The sequence below is a fragment of the Photinus pyralis genome, unplaced genomic scaffold (assembly GCF_008802855.1).
Source record: "Photinus pyralis isolate 1611_PpyrPB1 unplaced genomic scaffold, Ppyr1.3 Ppyr1.4_LG1, whole genome shotgun sequence".
NCBI classification, from domain to species: domain Eukaryota; kingdom Metazoa; phylum Arthropoda; class Insecta; order Coleoptera; family Lampyridae; genus Photinus; species Photinus pyralis.
The window spans coordinates 20,807,173-20,830,779 of record NW_022170249.1 but is presented as its reverse complement, the minus strand read 5'-3'; the positions used below and the strand labels follow the sequence as shown (position 1 = coordinate 20,830,779).

The 23,607-nt window shown below is 36.0% G+C and overlaps 1 protein-coding gene across 8 annotated transcripts in view; it reads right to left on the bottom strand.

Annotated features, from left to right (window-relative positions):
* LOC116159245 (protein dead ringer-like) overlaps positions 1 to 23,607 on the bottom strand; it is a 155,198-nt gene that overhangs the window by 90,396 nt on the left and 41,195 nt on the right. For 6 of the 8 annotated variants that reach the window (XM_031472197.1, XM_031472194.1, XM_031472196.1 and 3 more), the window contains one exon: positions 1,377 to 1,538. In XM_031472197.1, the coding sequence (XP_031328057.1) occupies positions 1,377 to 1,538 (162 nt within the window). Of the gene's footprint in view, positions 1 to 1,376; positions 1,559 to 23,607 lie in introns of all 8 variants that reach the window. The other 2 variants (XM_031472193.1, XM_031472198.1) reach the window with 2 other exon arrangements.

Sequence of the window (23,607 nt, the reverse complement as noted above, 5' to 3'; positions counted from 1 at the left end):
CCAACGAGGACAAGAATTCGGACGAAGAAATTGAGACGAGGGTCGACAATTTGATCGAGCAGCCGTCTGGTGACGAAGTCGAAACAGAAAACGTGGATGAAAAAGCTGCCCAAGATTTTCCGAAGCCAGAAATTCGTCCAGGACCGCCGTCGCGATCAATATCGCATTTGGTTTTGTGGATTAGGCCTTCAGGGGATACCACATTAAAAAAACGCGCCGATTGTTCCACCTCTAGGGTGGTGTGGAAATGAGGATACCGATTAAAATGGAAAGACATATATTATACTGTAGGTTCACTCTCTACTTGTAACAGTCAAACAGAGCAAATAATGAAATTTTATCCTTGAGTTTAAAATGCTGTAATTCCGAAACTGTTGTCCTTAGCAAAATAGCAACGCTGTAGAGAATGTAATAGTGAATAAATGTTTGTGCTACGGACAGCCGTTTGGAAGATATAGAAGAATTTATGATTTTGGCCCCCATTTTTGCAAGATGGCGTCGCAAGCGCCGCGACACCGAGTTGCAAACGTGCCCACTTATTTAGGATGCTAAACTCCTGCCAAATTTCAAAACTGTATGACCTTTTGCATGGTCTACCTATACTGACTGGGCCATACGTATGAGAATTCTTTTTTATTGGTTGGTCCGAGATTTGATATCTAATTCGATTACCTCTTAATTTAGTCATTTCAGGATTCGATTTGATACAACATTATCATGCGTATACGTTCTCTTCGAGATAAGTAATCGGTTGTGAAATTGGTCACCATCCGACGTGTTGTTAAATCGATTAGGTATTAGATAATGATTATTTAAAAAATCAAAATTCGATTATCAATTATTCAATCTTGATAATCTATTTTTGCTAAGACCACTGGCTACATGAACGCTAAATTGCGTTGACGACTCCTGATGCGACTTGAATAATAGGATAGTTAACTAATCAATTTTTGAAAAGACAATCAAAACCCAGTTAAGCGACTTTAGTTTCAAGTAACTCTATCAAAAGTTGTTTTTAAATTTTTGTATTCATTTCTAATTCGATACACAAGTGTAGGATCTCAGGTGTGAGCTGGTACCTGTAGTCGCAAAAGACACGTGTCTATTGTACCGAATATCCAATCCGTGGCAGTCATTGTCGATTCGATAGGTCTCAATGATCTTTTGTAGAACTAAACGAATCACAATCTGTGTGTCTACCAGTAAAATGGAATCAAAGTGGTTTCTAATGTTTAGGTTTACGGGTGAACATGTTTAGATCTTTAACAGTTCCTGTGTGAGGTAATGTAGCTACAAGGTATGGCTGCACACCCCTTCAGTTTAATTAATTTCCCTTTATGTCTATAATTGTGTCGCGCTAAACTAATCAAATTTACCTGTACCTTGATGTCCCGCACTTGCATCTTCAGTTTGGCGAGAACATCCTCGTGGTCAGTGATGAGTCCGGTGTGTCTTCTAATTTCGTCACAACTATCGGCATCCTCATGCTCGCGGGCCGAATCGGCCTCACCCTCGCTCATTTCCTCCTCATTATGTGACTGTAACATTAAAAGAAATCCTTAAAACAATTAACTAATTTAAGAAAGTTTGAGAGGTACGGATATTTTTAGCAGGTCACGTGCTTTATGAATGGTTAGGGTAGGTCGGAAGTGACGTCACAATAACAACCCACGCACGCCGAAAAGCCTTGAGTCGACTCCGTTTTTATTATTATTATTAAACCAATTACAATGCGTGTCCGAGTCGACAGTTGCATTTTAAAACACCCCTGCTTCATTTTATATTCAACGATTAGTGTAAACCTACGAGGTGTAGGTAGAGAAGAGATTACACGCAATCGTATTGGTTTTTAATTACGTTTGAGTACTACTGGTTTGTGATGAAGGGTGGTCTTGTACGAGTTTCAAATATAAACACAACCCAAAGTTGTATAAGTATACAGGCCATTATATAACACCATTTTGGCGTCATTCTCTGTGTCCTATATTTTAAAAGTTAATTTAAACAAAAAATGATGCCCTCATTCGTAAATGATTTAGGGATAAAGACTTTTCTGGTTTGTGTATACGTTTAAGTAGCACTTATGCTGCCTATTTAATTTAATTTAAGCACATTCGTAATCAAATTTAATTAGATAAATAAACCCTTGCAAATTAATCGAAACCTGCAGGTTGATCTTCGATTTAGTTAGTTAGGTGAAAAAGAAATGTAGAGGGTGAGTGCCATGTGAGAATATGCTAAAAATTCTGAAAAATCTTTCGGGAGGAAGTTGGAAATTGGGACGATAAAAAATTAGCTTATCTTGAGTTCCACTTTTCTCACGTCCCTCTCAGTGTAACCAAATCCTTAATAGGTTGTGTCATCAATCACTAGCGACTTACAACCATTATGAAAATTAAAAAACTAGATAGAAACAGTTGTCATTAGTGCCAAGTCCTTCCCTGTGGAATGGTTCGATACAAAAAAAGTCGCAGGGTATGATAAACGTTTCCTTTGTCAGCTACAGGATTGCACAGTGTCGTCATCTTTACTGCTTAAGATATTGCTTCTCTCAGAGGTTAGGGTGTGTTAGGTGGGAAACCGGAAACGCTGGATGGCGAAGGAGCAATAAAAATGAGATCCATGTCCAAACGACCTGTGCTACATGAACTATTCTTCAGAAAGCGATCATGTCATACTCCTAAGAACTTCCACCCATTGGAGTCCCCATATGGTAACTACTTACAACGAAGAAAATATGTTCCTTCTTAGCTTTACACTTTTCTTTCGATCAATGTCAAAGTTTGGGATGATGCCACCAATCAATTTAAAGACTAGCATGTGCAGTGCTGAAAACCGTTGTGGAAGAAATGAAATTGCACAAAACTTACAACCTGAATTCACCCAGTCCTCATCCTACCATCCACTTAGAAGAGTCGCGCAAAACCGTTTCGGGGGTATAAAAAAAGAAAGCAACCAAGATTGCTTAATGAAGCAGCTCAGGTTGAAGTTTTGGGCCAACTTGCCATAAATCCCTCAATGTCAACATTTAGTTTTTTTGTTAATTATTAAATTTTTGTTAAAATGTCCTAATGAATATTGACTTTTTTGGTACCACTGGAAAGCATTTTTCAGTAGCTTTCCAACGATGTGTCACAAGTATGCGGTTTCCATTTAGGATTTATGAAGAAGGGGGGTGGGGCTCATAACAACATTCTGGTTCCCCCTTGATACCCCCGAAACGGTTTTGCGCGATTTTCAATATCTTGTATTAGAGTTAAATTGTTCATTTTTCCTTTACCGCTACTTAAATAAAGTGCCATTCAATCTTCCTTTTCTGACGAGTAGGTATACTATACCCCCCCCCCAGTATAAGCCAACACTAAACATTTTGGGGAAGAATATACAACCCAATCCCCACCTCCGCGCCCGACGCCACATTGAAAAAACCGAAGAAATTGGCACTTTCTTCAGATTTTTTTAGCTACAAGACATCGTATCTAAAAAATTCACTAACTACAGGTGAATGACCGATACCTGGCATTAGAAGCCGAGATGTCAGATAAAATCGACGATAAAATATGCTTCATCTGCAATAAAGATTTGGAAGGGACCCGTACAGTGAAACGGAAAGGAACTGAGACCTTACGTCAAGTAGCAAGAAAAAATGACAAAAAGAGACCATCTATAAATCTTAGCGGAGAAAGAAGAAATAACAGTTCATAACACATGCCAAAAAAAATACTGCAATGAGGCTATGATAGCCACCTATTTACGCCGTGTAAGTAGTGGGGCTCTGGAAGGCTGAGAAAAGAAGAAAGAAGATTCTGGTCCAGATGCGCTCGGTAAGGGATTAGTTTCTCCTGACTTGGATCTCGTTGTAGCTGATGCACAATACCGTCATTTTTGGCAGAGGAAGTGATTTCATATGCCTTCCAGAAAGGCTATAGGTCGTATCCCACAGAAGAGACGGTGATATTTTTATTTATTCCTTGAGAATATTGACGACAATCAACAAGAAATTAGGAAAAGGTTGCTAAAAACGTACATGTGGAACTAGTGCAGGAAAATAGGGAAATGTGGAAAACCGTACAGAGAAGACGAGATAAAATGATAGGGCACGTCCTCAGACACGGAGGATTAGTACAGATAGCTATAGAAGGTAGGTCAGAGGGCAAGAAGGGGTAGGACGACAGAGACTTAGATACATAGATCAAATAGTTAGGGTAGGCAAGGGTAGCTATGTAGAAATGGAAAGATTAGTGCAGGATATGAAAGGGTGGAGGACTGCCCCAACCAATCCTAGAATTCTGAACTCCGAGAAGAAAACTGAGGAATGTCACTGTTCTCTCCAAGAATTAAAAGAACAATTAAATGCCGCCTACTGGAGAAGTTCGGTGAATATTTATTTATTTCTTTATTTATAATTTATTATCCCTCTCTTGTTCTGGGCCCTCAACAGGCTTGCGCCCAATTACATACAGAGTGACCCGCATAATGCTTTTTTTAGACGTTCCTCTGCAGACGATCTTAAGTTGTTCTATCTATACCACTCCGGTATTTACCTTACGAATTAGGAGAACTGCAAGAAAACCTAATTCGGAGTAGCCAGCAGAATGCTCGAAACTGGTCTAAGGAATTTCCCATCTCTGTCACAGATGAAAAATTTTTACCTCAGCTTAGGTTCGAACACCCGACCTCCGGTTTATAGCCTAATGCTCTACCATGAACCACAAAGTCGGATATCGTCAAAAAACAACGATCTATTTCAAAAATGCAGGATGTAGATTGTTTTCTATCATCCCTTCTGACTGCATTAAGCGTATTTGTGTACAAAAGGTTGGATGCTAAGCTTCTGATAGATTTGATGTCATCTCTTGTTCCATTTCATCATATTCTTTTGGTCTTACTTTTTAAAAAAATGTTTAAATAAATGATTCTGTTGTGTTGGTGGTTAATTTGAAATTGAACATCCCCTTTCACCAGTTGATATTCAAATGAAACAGTACCTGCTTCATGAGCCATGAGAATTGCACTGTAACATGTAGGAAACTCAAGTAGGATTGACCTAAACTCCAAGTTCAAGCCAAAAGAGGAAAATAATTAGTGATTTTTTTTAGGTAACATTAAAAAAGCAATACTCCGATGTTTTAACTTTTATGTTTACCCCCACTCCGTAGGGTTGGGTAAAAAAATGTACACGCACTTTGTAGGTAATTAAATTTCCTGCAAATTTTATTCTGATACTTGTTTTCCTAGAATCAGCCACTACTGTCCTGAAATTTTCCGGTAAATGCGTTTTCTTAATTTTTTTGAAAAATTGGATACCTCCGTAACTATCAATCCTGAAAACAAAATTTAAAAACGTCAATTATAGGAAATTTAATTCTCCACAATATTGAGTAGACCTCTTTTTTAGCTGAAATGCACTTAAGCGAAGATATAAGCGACGATTTGAAGAAAAGTGACAAAAAATGACACATAGTTCTTTATGGTCTAACTTAGCCCCCCCCCCCCCCACTAGTCCAACTTTTTTTAATCTATTGTTCCTCAATTGGACACTCTATTGTGCATTTATTTTCAAGGTTTGTGCCTTTTTTAGTTTTAGAAATATTTCGAAAATTCAAATGGGGTGTAAGTGAAGGCTTATCCCCCCCCCCCATTCATAATAAAACAACGGGGCTTTTATGCATGCTCACAGTCTGTGTCTTTTTAGTTTCGGAGGTATTTGGAAAAATCCAATGGGGCTTAAGTGAACACTTAATCCTTAACCCTCCCAAAAGTTAAACTTTTCTGAAACTGAAACAGAAACGACTGTATTGCTTGGTACCTACTACGATTGTTAAATTAATTTTTCCATATAACAAAGGAGGAAGTTGCAGAGAACACGCGTGTTGACGTTTTAAAAATAGTTGGGTTTCATTATATAAAAGTTCAATTATCCACCATTCGATTTTTCGGAATATTTTTGAAACAAAAAAGGCTCATCCAGTAAGCATATATATGAGCACAATTAACTACAATCGAAGTACTATGCCATACCGTCGTTTAGTAAAAAGAAAAAGAAAAGTAAGGCGGACACCAATTGTGGGTATTTAATACTAAGCAATAATCCTTATTTTTTCAATTATGGAAATCAACTCCAATACATGATCTCATTTTCCGAAAGCTTGTCTTATTAGGGGTTGCAAATTTTAAATGGGAACATTTAGCTTAAATTTGTACATAAATCTAATTTCGTAACTACCGATTCCATCGTTTATCCTTTTTGTAATTAATTTCAATTCGTTTAAGCCAAAAATAACTGCATTGTGCAGAATATAAAAGCATGGTGTAAGAATAACAAACGATCGGGGGCTTATATCTTGCAAGGCCCAAGAATTTGTATAAACCAAGCCTCGTGCGCACCACATGTTACCCTAACCTAACCCAACCCTCAAGCACAGATCCGAAATTCGGCGACTAAATCATAAACAAGAACGAAACAGAGGTTCTCAATTCGAATTAATTTTATGCAGAATAAACTTCTTCATTTTGAAAAATAAGTACTTAACGTTTCGAGCCATTTAACAGCTTTTGACATGAAGTATGTACCCTACACAACCTGTAAAACCTGTCGCTCAATTCATTTACATAATGTCTTCAAATACGAGTAAATTTAGTGAGTCATGAGATTTTATTAAAATATGTTGTAATAATTACTTTTTATTTGTATCTGACGCGTTAAGGCACCATAAATTAAGCATTTTTAAGTCGTAAAGTTACGTACAGAAATAAAACTCCAGAAATATACGGCAAATCATGCAGCTACTATATTTACGCCCCCAACTCTAACAACCCTAATTCTTAGAATTTAGAAATGGGCATTTTCATTTATTCGGAAACGTACCGACTTGAGCTTGCCGTCCTCTTTTAGATAACTCGTAATCGAATAGAAATGAGAAAAAGAAGAAATAATATCGTTGGTGGTATTTTGCACTTCCTGGAGTGTTCCTTTGCATTCGAGAGGCGCCAACAGCCGATACCTACCACTCTCGTTCCTTTGATTTCAATAGCTTCTTTACCCTAAGAGATCACTTGACTATGAAGTTAATTTATTACATCGATACTGTTAATGAATTATTTTTAGAACTTCCCTTTTACTGTTTGTATTACGAATATCCTTTTGAAAATTTTTCTCTATTTATCTAAAGTATAACGGTATATTTAAGCAGGTAACTCAAGTTATAAGGTGAGATAATATAGATAGGTAAAAGATCTCTTCCGAATGGACAATAACCAAGTACCTGCGAAAAGGTCCGCTTTGGACACGATTTACTATACTTAATATTTAAGTAGATTTGTTGTACAAAATAAAAGATTTCCAGGAATTTATATTCAAAAATCGTCGGCTTGCAATAAAGCGTAATAACTTTCTAAAAGCACAGGTAAAACGCTTTGCATCCTTTTGATTGACACCAACAATCTTCTGTCATTCGTTCTTCAAAATGGTCGATCTTTAAATTTATGCCTTATAACTGTATAAATTATTATCGCATGATCTCATCCGCAATGCAGTAATTCTCGTAGATGCATAAAAGGTCATCGTATTGTGAATGAGTCAGAGACATTGTCTTCTGATAGATTAACTGAATTTTTGAATTGATTAAGCTTCAATTCAAATATGAATTACCTTGAACCAAATTAGGGTTTCTAGAAAAGAGAGAGTTAATGACGCTCATATTTTTTGTGTTTAATACGTTAAAATTTCAAAATTGCTAGAAAATTCGAATTCAGTCCCAACGTGAACCACCGTCGATCTGTAGCGTTTTTCGCAAATTTGCTTAGAAAAAGATCACATAAACTCTCGGTTTAACAGTAATATTGATGTCGAACAGCGGTTTAACTAGTACAAAATCTATATTATTTCACCATTACATGTCTTCCAAATTTATTTTTTTACGTTCAAACTCTAATAAAAATGATTACAGGGACCCAAAACTGCAGACATCTAAAAAGAGAACAAACGCTGCACGCGATTTCCAACGCAGTAGCCGTATGCGGCACGTATATTATACAATTTGACCAAAACAAATCATTAAAACACTTAATAATCCCCGTCTGTTCCTCCAAATTATTACGTTTGCATCAAACATTTTTGGCAACATGCATATCGCAGCCCACTGACGAAAGCACCGTGATTATTTCTTATATATTTGCGTTTTCAAGTCGAAGAGCAATACGGCTTCTTTGCACATATACAGCAGGTATAGTAGCAGATTTAATTATGTAATAATGTAATGCAATTTTATCAAATTGGATTATAGGGAAATCAAATCCCAACGTATAAGATTTCTTGAGACTATCGATTAAATTGAACCCAAATAAATGCATTTCTTATTACAAAGCACGTTAAAAGCCTCTCCGAATCTACTATTTAAACAAAAGGTCCCACTAGGTATTTAAAAAATAAATATACTACCAATAAATGTATTTGATTTAAGCAACCCTTGCATGTGGCGGCGATTTGATAACAAATTCAATTCACACGTTCCATTAAAGAGTCTAAGAGCAAGAGAGAGGACACGAACGTCTATGATATGGACCGTTGTCAACTGAAGCAGTACCTGTTTTCGGTTTTTGTTGTATTAACTTAGGACAAGTGTAAGCGTAGACACCTCTTTAAGCTAATTTTGCCCTTTTGGCGGGGTTCTATAAAGGGCGACCAGCTTCGAGACCACAAGTGAATAAATATTTGGATCTTCTATTCTAAACTTGGTCAGTTCGAAAGTTTGAATGTTATTTCAATACTAAGATGCATTTAATAAAAAAATGACCCTTATTTAAATGTCAAATTTAGATTTGGAACATAAAGCAAGCACGTTATCAATTTTGGGAAAAAGCTACTATCCAGAAAATAAAACGGTTCCTTTTCCATTTTTAGTATTACAGATAGAGCGCTACTTCTGCTTTAAAATCCATCAAGATATAATAAAAATCAATAAACGTCGTAAAATAAAATGAATTAAGCCAGGTATACTAAAGATCAGTAACCAGCTTTAAACTTTAATCAAGGCGCCATAAAAATCTAATATAGTGATAATGAAAAGTCTAAACTATATAATCTTCCGGAATGCCAGTAGTGAAAAGGATGGAGCATTTCGTTTTTTTAAAACCAAACTTGCTAAATTTTTAATATTCGATTTAGCATTAGTTTTGAATCTAACCTAACGGCAAAATACACTTGAAGAAGTTATACATCCCAAATTGAAAGTAAAAATACAATTACTCCGTCATTAGATTGCATATTTTTCCACATTTGGCCACTTCCCGAAACGAAGAAATAAATTGGGAGGAAGAGGGGCAATATTAACATAGCCCCCCGACCCCACTACAAAATAAATGCACGGTACTTCATTAGACTGTATATCCTTTGCGCACTTAGGCACACGTGATTTTTCGTTATTGTTCGAAAGATTGTCGTTAACAAACTGCATAAATGATGTGTTTTGGGAAGCTCACCACCCGAAACGGCATCGTCAGAAGTAGGTAGTGCTATCAGAATATCACAATTACAAGCGACTAGAGGTATAGTAGTCGATATACAGGGTGAAAATTTTGCTGGAACTAGGAATATATCTTTCAAACAACATTTTATACAAAAAGCTTTTTATGGTATCCAGAATTATAAAAAGTTTGCTTAGTGGCGTATTTCTGCATGGCTCAAGGGGGCATATTTTTTGCGCATTTTTACAAATTTATTTGTAGGGCGCTCAAAAGCATTTATTTGACTGTGGGGGCGTCAGAAGTAGGTACCAACAAAGGAAATGTGGTAGCCCCCGACAAGATCTTACTAATGATGGAGTGAAAACTTCAAACACGAATTGAGGGTGAACGGGACGTCGGAAGTGGGTAACGACAAGGGAAATGTGGTAGGTAGCTTCCGAGAAGATCTTATTGAAGGTGGAATCAAAAGTGGCTAATAGAATACTGATCTGCCACACAAAAATGCAATGACGCCCCCTCGATCTCACACGAGGACTTTGATAATTTTTTAAAATAGCATCAACCACTAGTTTTCATTACATATTTCTTAAAGAGTAACTTTTTGGCTATAGCAGTATATAAATCTCATTCTATCACATAATCAAATTTAAGAGAAATACTGAACTGAATGCTGACTGCTAAAAAAATATCAGCCCCCTTGGCCAAGCAGAAGTAATTATAATTTGGAACTGACCACAAACTTCATGTTCGTAGATTGGTACCAAACTTTTATAATTTCAGATATCATAAAAAGCATAAAAAGTATATTTAGTGTTCCAGACAAAATTTCCACCCTGTATACCCATGTATATTGGTGAATATACTTCGAAAACGACCTTTCGGCAGTTGTAGATGTGGTAATTGGGGGAATGCTAATCTCACAACAAGCATCTAAAAGTATACGAGAATTAGTGTAACAGTATCAAACCACGCATGCGCATATACAGTGTGTAAGTCAAAAAATTAATCAAATTGGCAACAGTGTGTGGGTGATAATTGATAGTTATCCATTAATTTTGCTGACACCTTGTCTTACAGAGTGACTCGCACGTTAGTAAGGGAAGTAGGTGTTGCATTAGCGTAAAAAATAACCCCCCACATTTTTGACGGGAACACGTTTGGAAGCACCAGGAATCCGAATCAAACAAAATCTCGATGATGTCGATCGGTCTGTCGGTCTGCTTGTCAGTCTGTACTCTCACTTCCAACCAAACTGCTGCATCGACCGGAACCAAATTCGGCACACATATTTTTAGGCATAAAAGAGCCGAATTGTGCATCGCAGGTTCATACCAAATACTTACTTCATATTTTTTCATCTGTCCTGGGAAAGTCAAAATTAACTTAATTTTTAGGCGAACATCTACTATAGCGCGTTCGAACCTCCAGATGGAGTATTGTGCTTATGGCCATACGGGCCAAACGTGACAATGGCAGCACAATGAGATTATGTTGATTTTAATACTTCAATTCAATCATATGTTAGTTTATGTAATAATAAAATAAACGATGACGTAGGTAGGCGAACTAATATAATTTATTCTGTGGCGATATCAGTTCGCCAACATACGTCATCGTTTGTTTTATTATTCCATAAATTCAGCGACTAAATGGAGGATTATTCATCAAACACATATGTTAGTTTGACATCATTGCCGTGAAGAACAAGGTTAGTGTTATTGAAGATGACGCAAATTAGTAAAAGAGACATTTAGTCCATAAGATTCCATACTGCATCTGGAGGTGCGAACGCGCTATAGGCTTTTTTGACTTAATTCCCTAAATAAACATCATTAAAGAAAATATAATTTAGACCTTAAAAACAAAAGGCGGACACATCGCCTCCTCCACTGCTTTGGCAAGATATGGCACGCTTGTTAAATATTTAAAAATTGCAATATTTTAAGATTCAAAACTTCAAAAGGTGGTCTATGATGTGTCATTGTATTAATAATGTCCTGTAGAAAAGTTGTTATCAATGTGTCAAAAAACAATTGAATATCCATTTACACCCCATCACAGTTGCCAAATTTCATTAAGCTTGGGCAATAACTGTAGACGCTACAGTTTGCGGCATTTTTCTTTTTCGAAAGACATTCCCCCTATGTGACCGTTTTGTCCATCTGTCGACGAGGAGACAGCAATGTCAAACCTTGTCCAATCGATTTCCACGAGTTCCAAAATCAGTGCTATTGAATATGTGCCGCATCTCCGGATGCTGGCTGAGTGTCAAAAAATTCCCCATAAGTATAGTATGCGATTTTTGGTATCTTGTTTAAATTACACCCTTCTGTGGTGTTGTTTATTTTGTTTCTCTTATTTTCACTATCAATTTTGCTTTGTTAAGTCATTTATGTGACAATTCAGATTAAATTTATGGGCACTTTGATTATTTGTATAGAAGGTTGATTTAATTAAGAATTTATTCAGGAAAAAATCGCCTGTTTCCGTAGAAAATTGTAATTTTAGATAAGACAATTCCGCGTTAAATTTACCCACGTGACGAAAAGAGCGTCTAGGAAGGGAGTTCTGATTGGTTAATCGGGTACTGCGCTCCGGTAATTGGATGAAAAAGTTCGATTTGTTTAAGAAGGGAAGACACGTTAAATTCTGGAGTATGAAAGGGCATTTTGACAATTTCGACGCCGGATTACTGTTATTTGAAAGTTTAGAAAATGCGCGTTTCTGCGTTAAATTTTGGTGGCAAAGTTTTATCCTTCATCGTATAAACAATTTCGTCAAGTAGAATTCAGTACGTTGTCATCAGGTTGTCAATCAAGTTCAAGGGAAAGTTTGAAAGTGTAGCCAATATTCATGGAAGTTGTCCACTGTTTCCAGACCGCCTTCGATTCATCGGTCGTGTGTTTTTTCAGTCAATTTAATTCAAATTGACTAAAATTTATGTTCCTGCAATCTGATCAGATGAAAAGTTTTGGTTACGTGCGATTTTCCTTCGTAATTAGTGTTTTGGGTGCCCGGATTTTTGGGATTTTAACAGAAAAAACAATTTCTTGATTTTGCTTAGTTATAATCGAACGCTTGTGCGGAGTATGTCAAACGGACATTGTTGTAGTCCATTTTTGCTAGTTAGGATGTTATAATTAGTCTCTCTTGTGTGTGTAAAATAAATTTTGTTTGTGTGAAATCATGTAAATCGTTTGTTTATTTTTAACGATCCAGATAGATGCTTAATTATGATTAATTTTGTTGATCCGTACCCAAAGTTCATTCCAAATTAAACCTGTATATTTTCAAAAATGTATAAAAACTAAGGTAAGTATCCCATTTAACAATTGGAAGTGCAATTGTGTCTTTTTAATCGAAAAATAGGCCGCCTATAACATCGTATAGGTACCCATTTATTGTGGTTTAAATAAATTTCAACCAATCTTGTTCAAATTGTTGAAGAATTATAAGTTTTTTTCAAGAAAAATGACCATAAATTTTGGGAATGTTTGGAACACTTTGGACCCTTGTTTTATTTGGAAAAATGTTTATTTTGGTTCCTATGCCACCCAAGTTTTTTACGTTTTTTACACATAAATCCATAGTCAGTAGGTAATGGTTCGTTCAAGAACAAAAAATGGCCCCGAGATTCTGTCGCGCCCCATGGCACAAAAGCATGTTCTCGGTTTTTGTGCAATGTACTGCATAAATCGGAGAGGTTTCATAAAGACAACCTTGTATGGGGTACCATAAAAATACGTGGCTTCTGTGGCTATGGCCAAGAAGGACCCTGTTTTGAACTATCATACTTACATGAAGTTTATTTATTTAATTAAAAATTCAGGATTCGTGTCGAACTACGAATTTGAGGCTTTTAGAGCTCATAAAATTGTTTCTAGTAGTTTCTGCAATTCCTTTGAAGACAGAAAATGATTCACCAAATAGCAATTGGTGTTTATGCCTGTTTAGATACGATATTGCGCCTGGGGCACGTGGCCAAATGTCTCATGTTTATTGCATCAAATAGACTACGATAAAAAAATGTAATATATACGGCTTCCGGCCGCACTAAAATACAAGCCGGTCGCCGAGAAAAATATGTTTAGAACAAAATTGTAATTTCCGAAAACAAAACTGTTTATAAAGGAGGGAAATTAATACTTATTTATATATTTTTTTTTTATAAAAATTGTCAAAGAACTACTCAGCGGGAATCTCGACATGTGCCTTAATATGATAGACAAGAACATTCGGTGTCTTATTAATAAAACCGAAAATAACTCGTATGCCCCTCCAGACTGACACTTTTTATATTTTCCATTAATCAAAAAAATATGGGGTTACAAAGACTATGTCCGTCTTTTTCGCAATTGTCGTCCTAAATAATTCTTCGGACGAAGACAGAATAAGAGAGTTAGACAGAATGTGCACGAAAATAACTTATTATTATTCTTAGAAAACGAAAACATTTTGATAACATTCGTTCGTTCGCTTTCTCAGTTTAATTATGACCATCCGACGCGACAGACAAAGAGACGCCAGTGACGTGCAGATGAATTACCTTTGCAGAATCATATTCTCAGAAATTAATCCAACAAAGTCTAGTTTTAATTTTAGACGTTCTTTTGATGTCTCCTGTGCAGTTGTCCGAGTATCTGATGTAAATTTAAAAATATTCGCCGGTAGCGCCGTCACTTTACAGTCATCGGAATAAATAATTATTTGCTTGAAAGTGTTATACCTAATCTCACGATGTCTTTTTGATCTTATTCCAGTTCCTATTCGATCAGCGACCGAAAGGAATTTAAATTGCGATCGAAATTCCCAAAAGTAGATTTCGCTTTGGGGGATTTTTACAAATTTGACGGAAAACATCGGCCATCTTGAATGATTGATGCAATTACAATTACAAGTGCCCGCTTATAATATTTAAATTTTGGCGTGCATACACGCATTTATCAAATTTGATCGTGCAATTATTTTTTTTCATGCAATTTATGGCACGCAACTTTGTTGGAAGCAGAAATGCTTTGGAGAGTTTAAACAATGCGAAGTTGATCGCCATAACATTAAATGTTACCAACTTGAACGACCGCATAATAAACGCTTTAAGCGTTCATATCAAGTTACAAATGTACTCGTGTTTACCTATTTATTGCATTGCTCGAGTTCGTGTAATTATGTTTTGTTACAATGTACTCGCTGCTGTTATTTCATATTTTTTAGGTTTATAAACGTTTTCACGAACTCAATTACATATTTCTTTGTATATCCAACTCAGAAGTATTTACTTTCCCCTGAGGTACCTACAGTATCATAGTATTTCTACACTCGATGGTCTACCACAAAATTTATAATTATAATCCCTATTTAATTTGCGTTGATTTCGTCCATTTGTTTAATAGCAGATTGTATTCTTAGTAATCGAATTTTGCCTGAAATCCCATTGATTGTACCTACTTCTCCTAGTAGGTCAAAATTGTCCCTAAATTGAAAAAAAAGCTTTTCGGGGAGTAGGGAATACCCGTAAACGAAATTTTCGGACATAGTATCCTTGAAGAGCAGTTTATTTGTGACATGGATTTACAACCACGCATGACCTAGCCCCCCCCCTCCCCCACTACTGTGAATCAATTTAAGAATGGTATCCAATTTATGACTTATTTAGGAGCTTTTCATATCGCAAGCTTAACATTTTAGAGCTTAAATCATTAGGAATCTAAAATTTCTTATGGGGTGGCCGAGTCTACTTGAATTCAGCCCCTCCCCCACTGATTCGAATTACTTTTTTAAAATTAAATTTTGTACTGGAATTACAAGCTATTTAAGAGCTTTCATTTACAAGTAATTTCGATTTTTGAGCGTGAAATATTTCTATTTGTAGTATTTTGAAATCATTTATTATTGTTGTATTAAATTGTCCTTGATTTTGAGTGCTCAAGTGCCTATAATTATCGCTTATGTGCTACCCTTTCAATTCATTTGCCCTAATTATTTTTATCAAGACTAGAACAAGGATCTCTTAGTCTGCCTCTCGTTTCCCCTCAGTAAGTATTCTTTTTCTTTTTGAATTTACTATAAGACTAAGTTGCGCCTATCCGGTTTACTATATTTACGAGGACTCGGCAACCACCCCGACCACCCAATTATACAAGACGATAAAACAATGTTTTTCTTCCCTTTATCGTCGTGTATAATACAAAACTTTATTGCCAGAGAAATCCTAAAACTTCTGAAAATTCTTTACGTATTTAATTTAGACGTCCAAAATAACAAGCGTAGGTTCTCTCACATCGTTTCCATAGAAACAACATTACGTTTTGTTCTGAACTTTATTTTATTTCGTGCTTCGAGTTCGATTTTTAACAAGAATGACATAAGTCATTGGAATGCACAATGAGAGAATGTTCTTAGTCTCTCCCCAAACGATCTTGGTGCATGAATGACGATTTTGACATGTTTTGTTTGATGTCTGATGATTAACCTCCAAAAGCCACGCTGACGAAACCTCGCTCGCAAAATATTCGCCCCTTCGTTGATCACGCAAAGAGAATTCAGGTTCGGGAAAAGGTAAATGTAAGGCAAATTCCATCAAGAAAACCCACCCTAATAGCTGCTATGCTGCTATAAATGAACAGGCTCCGGAACGCTAATATACAGAGTCATAACTATTGGTTGGCCGCCACTACACGTGATCAAATTTCAATTTCGCGCTTGAGATATATTTTCTTTGGGCTGGAAATGGGTGAATAGTTACTAAAAAAAAGTGTCACGTTATTTTTGCCTTGTTTATTTGTTGTCCTTTCGAATTTTCTAGGGGAAAATTGCAGGTTTGCCAATCGTGTATCCTAAACACCTGCAAAACAACTTTCTCTTAAAGAAGCGTATATAGGATCCAAAAAATGTATTCTTTAAGAATGTGTAACGAAAACTAGTAGTTTCCATTTAAAAAAATTTACCCCGCTTCATCATGCAAAAGTACACTACTGACCACAAATTTAAAGTACGTAATTGGTAGCAAATTTCTTATAATTTTGGATATACAGGGTGATTCCTATAGTACCTGCCACCGTTTGGGAGCGTGTAGGTGGTGCGTAGGGGAGTATTTTGATATAGGACACTTGGGGTCGGAAATCTAAAATAAGGGTGCCAGAGCCAAATTTACCTTCTGGAATTTCGCGCCTGTAGGTAGGCAACCCAACCGGCCGGCGGTGCACACGGAGCGATCTCAGGCGGCGATGTGTGGCTGACACTTGATCAGAATTTTGTTTAAACCCACGAAATCCCGTCTGCAACGACGCGTATCAAGTGAATAAACACTATGGCAATAGTATAATAATAGTTGGCTAGATGTAGGAAGTGCATTGAGAACAACGGTGGCCACGTTGAACACTTGTAAACGTTATTGCTTTTGACTGTCGTTTTCCCTCCTTCCCTCCCATGTCGCTTCCTCGCGCTGCATCGCTCCGCGCGAAACGTCGGTCGGTTGGGTTGCCTACATACAGGCGTGAAATTCCAGAAGATAAATTTGGTTCTGGCGCCCTTATTTTAGATTTCCGACCCCAAGTGTCCTATATCAAAATACTCCCCTAGGCACCCCCTATACGCTCCCAAACGGTGGCAGGTACTATAGGAATCACCCTGTATATTTTGATTCTTTAAAAAATCTTGTCTTGAAGATACATCCAGTGTTCCAGACAAAACGTTCACCCTGTATAAACTAAACAATAAACAAAATACTGAAAAATTTTAATCACTTATTTTGCTGATCTTTTACTTTAACCCTTCCATTGTATTGGTATATAAACTGAAGGCGACGTACTTCGATCTAATTGTAAAATTCGTAGGGACCTCTAAAAAAGGTATGCCAGATTACAAATACTGTTACGTTGTGCAAAAAGTGGTTTTAATGAGATTTCAATCGGTTTCTGTACGATTAGATGGTGAATATACACGGGATTTAAACGGAGCGGACTCCTCTATTATCCTCATAAACCCACAAGTACCTAGGGTTTTTTTAAATTTTTTCTCTGTAATCATAAGAAGGTGATTTTTACATGATCTTTTGGATTTTTCACAATTTTTCAAAAAAATACTATCTCGTAGATTCCCATTTACAAATGTGTGCATCATAGGTGCAAGGCATTTTTAAATGATGGAACTCTTAAAAATGGGTTTCGTTCCACTGATGGACTGACGCCAATGCCAAACCATAAAGAATTTGATTCCTGAAGAAAACCTTCACAACCATAATCTGCAACAAAACTCAGACGTGTTGCAGGCATAGGTAATACGAGCGAATCGATATATTTTGAAGTGTATAATCAAGTCTTCAAAGCACGCGCAACGAGTTTAATGGCACGACGCGAAGCGGTGTGCCTTTAACGTTGCAAGTGCCTTAAAGACCAATTATACACGTGTATCTTATAGTATGTTTTTATTATACCTACAGTATAATTTAAAAATAGGAAACACAATAAAATCATATTGACGTTATACTCGAATACATGTCTAATACACACAAAGGCAAGTTGTTTCCATGGATGAATAGGAAGTTACTTACGAATAAAATCTTAAATGCATCGATAATGCTGGCATTTATGCAGGAAATGTCAAAGGTATTTAAATCTTCTATCTTCTGGTGCATTCATTCAAAACTTCAAACAATGCTGTGATTAAAAAGTGAAACAGATTTGGAAGCATACCCTAAATTACGCCCGTTTGTGAAAGCTTCAACCAAAGGATAGGTACAAGCCAAAGAAATGTTCTGCATTTACAGAAAGCGACCTAAGAGGATGTTTTATTTCACCCAGATGACAGTTTCAAAAGTCATACTTGAAGTATCGTTACTAAGCAACTTTAAAGCACGTGTGTTTTAAAGGCCTTTTTTCGCACGCATTTGAGTGTTTAAAACGGAGATTGTGATTGAATAATAAAAAATAATTTAAGTAATAAAACAGCGAATTCCAGGGGCTGATAGACTTTGCACCTCCGCCCTACAAATCAAATTATAGTTTTTTTTCAATTAAACTATTACCTATTTATAATTAGAACAATCCTTATAAATATTTTGTATTCGTAGATGCTTAATATTTTATAAAATGCATTTATCTTTATTTCACTTATGGTTATTAGGCTTTGAAAAAAAATGAATTATTAATTGGACAACTACCCATGGCTTCATTCATGTCTGCCACTTTTCTAAACATATGCAGATGAGTTACTTATTTACTATGCCGAAACGCGAAGTCGCTTCTTGCGTGTACCTCTATGGTGTAGTCTGTAATTTGGTTTTTCTCTTGGTCCAAACGTCAATTCGGCTGGATTAAAATATAGGGCACTCAAAACCGTCAATTAAATTTGATATAAGTACAGCACACTTCATGGTAACAAGCACATTGGATGGCTGAACATAAAAATGGTAAAAATTATGCAAGCTACCCTTAATGAAGAAGGTAACACTGAAACAAGTTCATAGAATGAAATCGAGATCTATGTGACCTAACAGTTAAAATTAACGTAACTTAGAAAAATAGGAATGTCGCGGTGAGACAGTTTCGCCAATATCGGAAATTAGCAAGTTCGATGAACTTGGTAATATAAAAACCACGCAATTTCGAAAACAAATACCCCGCCAATTTTAAATTTATTATTTCTGTTGCACTTGAGAATATCATGATAATCGGAAGCACACGTCGTATGGAAACCAACAGGTACGAGTCGTAGAAGGCAGAATACGTAGGGGGTCCAATAACCTATCAATATCTGTCTGCGCCCCCCACCTTCGGAGACCCTATCATTACCATGTAGCGAATACATCTAAATAATCGCAGTGGTTATCAAAACGGTCATCTTTTAATAAAAATTAATTATGAACAAGCTAAAATAATCGTGCGGCTTGAAATACAAAATGAGTCACTAGTTTAGGACACTTCTCAAGGTATCACGCGATAAAAGGACACTTACCTCAAAATGTCTATGCTTCAACCACGGCATTTTCAATCACATCTGAAATTAATTTAGCTAAACTATGAATTAGGTAGGTTATCAACAAAAAGCCTATCAGTTTCTAATCTCCCCGCATTAGTCCTGTTATTGAAATTAAATTTAAATCACAATCAAATTTATCTAATTAAACAAAAAATCAAAATAATTGATTTCGTAGGATCAACAACTTTGTTTGCCCTCAATAATATATTAATTAACGGCAATTATGGCTCCCTTTAGTCTGGCGTTATAAAAGAGGCCGGATCGAATACACTTCAAAAAGTTTCAGTGTATTTGGTTATTCGAATTTGACGTAAATTATGTTTCGAACGTGTGCCAATTTTCTTTGAAAAATGATTAATTGAAATGCTAATGCTGTTAGAAATATATATTCTATCAAAAGATTTTATGTAACTATCGGAAGGAGATGTGACGTGCGAGCTTTTCATCAAAGACAGTCGAAATGTTGAACGTGCTTTATGAATTACATTTTTTATTAAACTTTGTCACTGCTCTAATTCTCGATGATGTTATTCAGGTTAATATACAATAAAGAAAAACGCACAATAGCTATAATAAACTATAAAGACACCAAACGACTGTATATTATTTCAATCGACATTGCTGCCTCTTTTTTTGGCATTATCCCAAAACATCTTTCTCGTCTAGTAAATATTTTTAATTTATTTATGAGGGCATTATTTAATTATTTGGATGTTTTCCAAATTTTATGAGAGATCTAATTAATAATTTACACTAATTATTTTCGCCTCGCCCATATAGACGTCGCAGTACCACCAACTGCGATGACAAGAATGCTTTTAAGGAAGTAGCTTTAAGGTCACCAGTTTGAATTTGACACGCGATAGAAAATATCTATTGTGCATTTGAGGGACAACGTAAGAGTAGGTTCTATAAATATTTTACGGCCACCCCCATCAAATATTCTTAACAGTTTTATTGCATTTCCTTTCCAAATTTATTTTGTTAAATTCAGGGCCGATTTCTCCATAGAAAGTTTCCGTTGACAATGGATTTAGGATAAATATTTCAATAATTTAAATAAAGGCGTACAATAAAATTAATCTTGTTTATATCCGTTTATAAATCATGGGGAAACAAATGTGTCTCTGCACAATATCAAAATATTGTAATTCAATGGACCCTTGTTATGCCGTCATTTTAAAGAATAGAATCAATTATTCTTTGATCAGGATTAATGTTGGGAAGATTGTTGTATATTGAGTACTGATCCATATCGAATACTATCATGGACTGAAAGTTAACGATTTTTCAAACTGATTAACTTAATCGAGTTAAAACGCTCTTGTAGAATATAATTGAATTATTTATTGCTGTCAAAATCGTGGTATCTTTGTTTCTCTTATTGTAAGTGGCGCAATTTTACAAAATGATTCGAAAATTTCAGATTCAATGGAAATATACACTAATTAGTTAATTGAGTGGAATCCAAATTATCTCTATAAATCAAGAAATAGAAATTTTGAAGAGCTTGTATGACACAGTCATTTATAATTATTATATGAATAAACGTGATAATTATCGACATAAAAAGGACTGTTATCAATTCATATTTACACATTTTGACATCAAACAGTTTGAGAATTCAGTGCATCGTTACTGCTGTCTGCACCAAAGGTAATAAATTCGGATAAATTCGTTAACTTTTTTTACGCGATGACAGAGGCGTGCTAAAAACTTTTCAAACTAATTCTTCTAATGTGATAAGCCTTAATAAAATGATATCATAAGGGAAAGGGGTTGATATAGTTCGCATTATGAGATCTATACCCTTTATATTAAGACGAAAAAATATAACAAAATATGTAACTCGGTGTGGATCAGTCCAATATGCTTTCATGGAATATTATAAGGGAGAAGCGTTTCTCCTTTCAACAGCGGTGCACAGCAGTTTTCAAGTAATTTCGCAAGTGGCCAGGTACCTAATTTTGGAAAATTTCAATGGAACTATAATGGTTTTTAAGTAACTCGGAACGATTTGAAATATTTTCAAATCAAGCGATTTCAGTCGAATTTCAAGTGGTTTCATAATATTTCAATATGATTTCACGGCAAATGTACCTACAATGCGATCAAATATGAGTTGCTGTCGAGTCACCTTTGGAATTTTTGTTTACATGAGAATTGTATTTAACTTGAACTTCCAAAGGCGACTCGACAGCAACTCATTTTTATGATCGCCCGTTATAAGGAATTTCAAATAGAAATTTCCCTTGCAATGGTTCCGCGTAAAAAATCGTCTGGGTCAATCGGCGTCACTGAAAGAATGTGTCTCATTTCATTTCGAAGTGAATTGCAAATGCCTTACAGTCTTTTTTTAATTTCAAATTTAAATAATTTTAAATTTTAAACTGAGTGTTAAAAAAATTCTGATACTGAAAATGCGATTCTTCGTATCTTGTTTAAATTTGTTTGTTTATTAGCAGATTCTCTAAGGACAAATGAACATTCTTATTTTTTTATTTAATTTCGCCATTTTTTTAAATTGGAATATTACCCGAGGTTTCTCTAATAACGCAACTCACTTATACCTAGATAAAAATAGGTCGTGTCCTGCTAAATACTTCCTCACGACCACTCTCTCTTCACGCCTTGAATTATTATAGATCCACGGTATGAATTTGCCCAAACAATACTGGCACCTGAAATTTGCCCCCGAATTATTCGCATGAATTGTTCATACGAAAACCGGAATCAGAAAAAAATTCTCTAAAAAAACCCCCCCCCCCCCTCTCCATGTAAATCGCCGCAAGAGAAATTCGCGTTCACTCCAAAGGTGACTACACCCGAAGAAACTCGCCCTAGGTATATCTGCTGTGTGCTCTAGTGTCTATCTAGGGCGGGTTTTCTTAGAGACAGCGCAACGCTCTTAGAGGCACATTTCCGTGTGAGAATTTATTCACTTTAGAAATTTGTTGCATATAGGTGTTGCCCCTAAGACCCCTCGGATCATAATTCTTTTACCATAGAAGACATTGGAAACATGGTACACACTATTTTATGGCAGATTTAGAAAGTACTCCAAAAATTCCTACTTAGTAACGTGTTTAACTTTAACGATTTCTCTGTTATAACCTTTTTTCCTCAAAATGTGCTAGTTTTTCTAATTATTTTTTTAAACTAAATCGCACCTGCGGCTTAGTTGTGAATTGAGGCATAGGCTAAGACCTCTTTCCTGTCCAATATTTTTTTAGAATGACATTTGACGAAGTGCCAAAAAAATTATGTGATAGTGTAAGAGGTCTTAGCCTGTACCTCAATTCAAAACTTAGTCACAGGTACGATTTAGTTTCTCTCAAATAAATTCGAAAATCTGTCAAATTTTGAGGAGAAAAGGTTATCACAGCGAAATCGTTAAAGGTAAGGGAAACATTTTACATGAAAATGTAAGTACTTTTCGAGTACTTTCTAAATCTGCAATAAAATATGGGGTGTTCCATTTAACAAAACGCGAGTTTGATGCCCCACTGAAATACAGCACGCCCCTGGTGATCAAAGATACTAGCGGATTCACATGAGGGATTGGGGCAAATAAAAATAAAGAAAATGGAAAACTGTTTTGTAAAAAAAATTCCTACGGATGTCCTGCCCTCCACCCTAGGGTTTCCACAGCATTTCCCCATGACGCGACGCCATCTTTCAGTTTGCAGATTCCGAGGAAAGTTCATTCTGTAATGAATTGGTACCCGTATTAAATACGTGTTATAACTGCACACTTTTTATGGATACTGATGGAATAGGGGGGAGGAGGGAGATGACTGACTTTTCACTAAACATGCGACAACCAATTGATCTCAGATTTTGCATAAGCTTGCGTTTAGTGTGGCCAAGTAAAACTTCTGAAATTGTAGAGTGGGGGGGGGGGGCAGGAACACAGCTGTTTTCTACCAACTACCGTCCTTCTTTCTGACCCCTTATCAATATTGACTTTAATTCCTTATATCTCAAGAGCGGATTTTAGGAGGAGCCTACTCGCAAAGAAAGATTCGAACGTCTGGAAGAAATATGTCCTTTGATGATGTCATAACTTTAAAAACGAATATCTCGGAAACGGTTTGCCGGAGGAAAGTACTCACAAAGGCAAAATGAATCGTCTTGACGAGATATATATACATATTGGTAAAGTCG